Here is a 6,506-nt window from a genome sequence, read left to right as displayed (position 1 = left end):
TGATAGTATTTAAAATTGATACTATAGTCTTGATATATCGTAAGTCGTCTTCCCGTGATACGATATTTTTATGTATGTACATTTTAAATATTAAACTTATTTAGTCAATGTGCCATATCACTTTCTGATGTTTCAGGATCCTGTTCTGCGGTGAGGCTTTAGTTTCTTCTTACAGAATAGCGCTTGTTTTCAATATTAAGTCAATATGTCAAAGAAATATGATTTTGTAAAAGTTGTTCGACTTTATAGAAGAAAATTAAATTATTTGTAACTATTTGTAGCCCGAGGCTTTGCTCGTAATTTAGATGTTAGTCGTCAGGTGTTACGTATATAAAATTAGTCTATGTCCTTTCTTAAGGGTTTAAGTTTCTTGATATCAAATATTATCAACTTTCGTTCAGTGGTTTGGCCGAGACGGCGTAACAGACAACATTACGTTCCCATGTGTAATTATAGAATAAATATTCAATATATTTCTAGAAAGTAGTTAAAAAATATTATGCATAGATAAAAAAAAATATATTTGTATTTTTGACATTTTTATCCTCGAATTTTAGGTCAGTGGTCAGTGGTCTACAATAAATATAGAAAGAAAAACTTTCATTAATTAATAATATTTTAGGCAGTTAACTTATAGTATCGTACTATATGTTCACGATTAATTAATTAGTTAAGTCATTCCCAATCAAGGTCAACGCTAATTGTATGAACATTTGCGCAGGCGCATGTAAACAGATTGAATCATTTTGATAAAAGTAATTCACTCACTATCAATGAACTCAGAGGGTCAAATGTGATATCGTTAGTAATCGGGGAAGTCTGCTTACCCGAGAATAAAGAGATCTCACGTTTGCTGGAAAAGACATTTAACAAAAAACTAAAACACGGATACGTTTAAGTTTTTTGTAAAATGTCTTTAAATTTTAAATGCCCCATAATCGTTAAAGAATCGTCGAATATATCTCTGCAACTGATCGATTTAAATAATGATTACTAGATTGAATAAACTGTGAGCAGGTGGTTATGTTAAAAAATCACCAATAGAAGCGAAAACATTATTTATTGTATTTATGATAAATATTTACGCGCTTGGAGTTTCAAGCACCAGGTAGTCAATTAAAAGCAAGATAGTAAAAAATAACATTACATTTTGTATAAAATAAAAAAGAACATAAATTGTATTATATAATATTCCACAGTTAAGACTAACATAAAATAACATATAGCAACTATGTAAATAATGAGAAACAAACAAAGTTTTAGCAATTTATTAAAACGCTATTGTTCAATTCATTTAGTATCTAAAAGGATAAAGGAGGTTGCAATTGTTATTAATATATATGCAAAACAAGAAGATAAAACATCCATTCGTCATAGTCTTTGCATATCTAGTAGCTATATATTCTTGGGTCCCGGGGATTTTCTGAATGCATTCCTTTTAATATAAAACGTGAATTCGATACCGGTATTATCATTCATACTTCAAGCGCCGTAACGTTCGTAGTAACATTACACAATAAGCAAGATGTTTGCGAAAATATTTCTACTAACCGCTCTTCTCGTTGGAGTCAGCTGCCGTCATTTGTCATTGCCGTACAGACCAGCAAGCTATATTGAAGACAACACGGACTTATTCGGAGATGACATAGACGATTTATACTCGGAACATGAATTTGAATCTGCACGTCCATTGTACGTTAATTCGAGGGTACGCCGTCAGGCACATGGTGTTATGAACACCAACCCTGATGGTACTGCCAATATCATGGCCAAGTTACCTCTGGCTGGTAATGACAAAAATGTTCTGAGTGCTATTGGTGGTTTAGACGCTGTCAAGTCTGGCGGAAGCTTTGGTGCTGCATCTGGTGGTGTTGCTCTAGATAATGTGTAAGTTGAATTCCTGGTGTGTAGGTTTACTGATTGAATCATTGATTAATGGCTAGCTTACAATGCTGCAAATTTCAAGATACTGAGTACACCATACTGTACCACTAGTAAAATTTATTGGGTTGTTCTGTCAAAAAATTCTCAGTAATTGGGACTGGAAACTGGAAGTTCTATTCTGTTTGGGTTACGACTGATTTGGCAAGAGAACAGTGAATTTAAACAAGTTTTCATTTCTTTTTTCAATTTTGTTTTATTGTTTTATTTATTTTTAGTAACGGACATGGTTTGAGTCTTACTGGCAAGCATATTCCCGACTTCGGAAATCAGCTCACGGCAGCAGGAAAGGTTAATCTCTTACACAACGATCACAACGACTTCAACGCCAACGCATTCGCCACGAGAAACTTCCCGAAGAATCCTGTTATACCAAACTTCAATACTGTTGGAGCCGGTGTCGATTACACCTATAAGTAAGTTAAATGAGAAAAGTTAAAAAAGTTCAATAGTTGAAAACAACATCAGCATTAAAAAAATGTGAGAACTAAACTTGATTAATTAAATTAATAATTCTGAATCATCCATCGTATTGATACACATAATTAACGATATCTTTCTGTTATTACAGCAACAAACTTGGTGCTTCTCTTAGTGCAGCACACACCGATCTCTTCAAACGCACAGACTATTCAGCGATGGCGAACGTCAACTTATTCCGAAACCCCACCTCCAGTTTGGACTTCAACGCTGGTGCTACTAAGTCTATATCACCATACATTCCCAACAGATCTTGGCAGCCAGCTTTTGGACTATCTTTCTCTAAATATTTTTAAGCCTTGGACTTCTTGCCTTTAAATTATTATGAAATTACCAAAGAAATTGTCCGGTGCCTTTTGTGTAGTATTATATAAATATATGTTAATAATAAGAACTTGACATGAAATGTTCTGTTAAATGTGTCATGACCTTAAAATCTTGCCATCTTAGAGTAAGTCGTAAATTAAGTATTATGTGACCAATTAAACAAAGATTGGATTTTATTATTTGGTTTTATTTTTGTTTATGATACCTTTTTAGTACAGTAATTAACGTTACTTTAAAGCCAATAAATTTCATTAACAACAATAATAAAACGAGTCTTGCTTAAATAATGATTGTAGTACGAGTTGATAAATCGTAAATTGACTTTTTAAATTATTAGTTTTTCAAGTTTAGTGGTTTCGAATATTTTTTTGTGGATATTTCGTTAAACCAAAAAAATTCACGTGTTGTTTTATTTTGATAATATTTATTTTTAATCTAACAGCATCCCCGTTGCGGTTACAGCATCAGATATATTAATATACGATTAGGATCCAACTTACATTCTTAGTGAATTTGATTTTATAAGTTAAATCAATATTGTTTTTTTTTGTTTTTTATTTAAATTTCGTTTTTTTGGTATAACATGTAAAGAGAAAATTCTTTTTTTTTTTTCTTAAAAATGTAAACATTGTAGAATTGTTCATTTTTGTGGCAACTTAAGGATAATGATTGTTTTGTAGCGCTTCAAGTTTTATGGGTGACGGAGAGTTTAACCGCAATTGTATTTGAACGAAGCGCTGGTTTTGATGTTTAAGTTATATAGGATATTTAGTAACTCATTTTTTTACGTAATCAAATAAAATCTCAATGAAATAAAGCAGTACTTTTAATTTAATAATAATTTGTAGAAGTGTTTGACATTTTTCCCAAATCGTTTCATTGACAATTTCCAATTCCAAATTAACGGCCATTTCGATTCCCGATCAGGCAAATAATTTTAATAATGCAGTTTGAGCCTTCAACAAAATCGGCCCCGAGACTCTTGAATGACTTTTATATCTTGTCAATAAAATATTATATATTATTTTTTGTACTGATATTATAATTATTCTTGAATGTTACTCCATTACAAATAGTAAAAAACGGAAATGTGTTGCTTTGTCGTTGAACTCAAAACTGTTTCGAATGACGGCAGTAGGAGCTTACTACCAACATAACACGAACTGTGGCCAGTTTGTGTTTGAATCGTGTCCAATACGAGCTTAGGGTAAAAACACCCAAGGTCGCGTTGGTTACGAACCTAGTGCTTCTAATATTTGTACTCGTCCGGAATGCGAGCAGGCGCGCACACGACCGATTATGTAATACCGGCGGATCCGAAGGCGGTGCGCCGTCACGTCAGGACGCACACTAAACGCTGCTTAGAAGTTGATTGTTTTTTTTGTTTTCTTTTAATGTATCTCTCCACAGACATGTTGTCCACAGTTTTGCTTTGAATATCAAATCAATCATAGATTTTATATTCAGAGCTAAAAAGAAAAAAATCACTGATTTTTAGAACACTCACCAAGTGATATTTAATATTAAGGCAATTAATTTATAAATTAACTTAAACACACCTAAATAACTTCATACACAAAGTCAGTTTAGTGTATCCTTATTATTTGAGAAAATGAATTCTAATATAATATATTTGCATCTTTTTCTAACAGGTATGGTTTTATACGTCAAGCGTTATCTATCCCTCTCATACAGTATTGAATTTATTAAGGATACATTTGTCACCTTTTTTTGGTAACTTTATAAGTGTCAAATTAATTAGACATGCGTTAAAATAAAGAAAGTACTCTGGGCGAAGACCTCCTCTCCTTCGTCGAGATGGTTTGGAACTTACTCCACAGCGCTGCTCAGCTGCACACAATCTGAAATCATATATTATCATCCGACACATACAGGTTTTCTGACGCTGTTTTCCTTTACTGTCGAGGTCCAAGTGAAATTCAGTGGTGCTCCTTGTTCGAGACATTTAGCCATCGTGGCTTTATTAATAAAATAAATACAATTAAATCTATTCAGACTGATTAAACAGCTTGCAATAAAAACCGAGATAACGAGAACACGAAATTTCATAAAGTTGGGTTGAGAAGTTAACACGTGAAACCAAACGTGACAAACAAACAAACTTTCTCATTATTATATTAGTTAGGATGCTAGAAATCTTTTGTAAAGGTCAGTACAATTTTATATTGAACCTCAGGACATAATAAAGGATTTGGGTGCACGTCAGATGAATTATCAGGAGAACGGAACGTTAAATTTATATTGGAAATTAATTTATCGAGTTTCTGTCAAGCTTGTCAAGAAACAAACAAGATGGATATGATCTTAAAGATGCCCTTTTTTTAAATATTTTACATCTCAATTAAAACAATGGAATCTTTTAAATTTTTATTTTCATATTTAATTAAAGTTTATGTTAAGATTTTCGTTTAATTTAATTAACACTTTTGCGATTTCAAAAAAAATTAAAAACATAATGTGTAATTTCAGAACGAGCGCGAAAAGGCTTCGTGGGAAACATCGTTAACTTTAGCTGAATCATTCATTCCAGAGAAATTTTATCTGAAATCGGTCTGTGAAAAGGAATGAAGTTGAGACGGTCACGGCTTGTACAATAATATTGTTTGTTAATTTTTTAACCGTTTGTAGTTCACGTTCACAACAGCTGTTAAATCAGAAGCGATTCAAATCGCCTCAGCAGACTTTAACTCAAATTTGGTCAAAATAGATAAAATAAACAAAACAAAAATAAAAGTTTGCGTATTTAAAATGTTGTTGTTAATGATATTTGTTTCAAATAGTGTCAGTCGTCTTAAATCAAACTTTGCAGCTAAAAACCATTAGTAAATAAACATCACTTTCAACTGGTACTTTGTGTGGTGATATGGCTTTGCACAATTCCACCTGCCAAGAGCAGGCTATCCGCCATTCATCACATATCCACCAAACAGCGATACCTTAGTATTACTGTGTTTCGATGACTGGACAGTGCTACTACAGTGACAAGCAAAAGGGTCCCGAGATCTTAGTTACGGAGGTTGATGGCGCATTGATAATCTTTAAGGATTGCTGAATATTTCTAAGATAGCTATGTATTTGGTGACCACTTACCATCAAGTAGCCCAGTTGTGAGTCTGCCTACCTTTTATAAATTTGAATGAATTCAAATATAAACTCCTACTGTCTTTTTAAATTTTAGACTGTTATGTCATTTGTTTAAAAATATTAATGGAATTGTAACGAGTCTTGTTGCAGACGTAACTTTGTTATGAATATACAATTTGTGTTATCAGCTTCGTATTCTAATTTTACGTGTTCCTTGTATCTCATTCGTTTTTCTTTGCCGATTGATTGATTTAATTAATTATTATCCGATTAAATATATTGCGAAACGGTGGTCCTATAAAAAACTTAGCAATAAATATTAAAAAAAAAACCAGATAAATTAGAGTATCCTTCAGTCTTTATAAAAAAATATTTACGCGCACGGAGTCGCACGGAGTCACAAATAACAAAAATAAGCAAGATAATAAAAAAATGTCATAATTGATTATAATGCTATTTTTAGATTCGTTTAATATCTTAAAGCAAAAACTTAAAGTTACAATTGTTATTAATATATATGCAAAATAAAAAGATAACACATCCACTCGCTATAATCTTTGCGTATAAATAGCTATATATTCTTGGGTCCCGGGGATTTACTGAACGCATTCCTTCTAATATAAAACGTGAATTCGATACCGGTATTATCATTC

General features: G+C 32.2%; 1 protein-coding gene across 1 annotated transcript; it reads left to right on the top strand.

The window, feature by feature from the left end:
- Positions 1 to 1,465: 1,465 nt before the first annotated feature.
- LOC113402476 (defense protein 3-like) lies at positions 1,466 to 2,924 on the top strand. Its single transcript, XM_064218691.1, has 3 exons — positions 1,466 to 1,887; positions 2,160 to 2,357; positions 2,513 to 2,924. The coding sequence occupies exons 1-3, from the start codon at positions 1,526 to 1,528 to the stop codon at positions 2,715 to 2,717; spliced, it is 765 nt and encodes a 254-aa protein (XP_064074761.1). The 5' UTR covers positions 1,466 to 1,525; the 3' UTR covers positions 2,718 to 2,924.
- Positions 2,925 to 6,506: the final 3,582 nt, after the last annotated feature.

The sequence above is a fragment of the Vanessa tameamea genome, chromosome 23 (assembly GCF_037043105.1).
Source record: "Vanessa tameamea isolate UH-Manoa-2023 chromosome 23, ilVanTame1 primary haplotype, whole genome shotgun sequence".
NCBI lineage: Eukaryota > Metazoa > Arthropoda > Insecta > Lepidoptera > Nymphalidae > Vanessa > Vanessa tameamea.
This window is presented reverse-complemented; position numbering and strand designations above follow the sequence as displayed.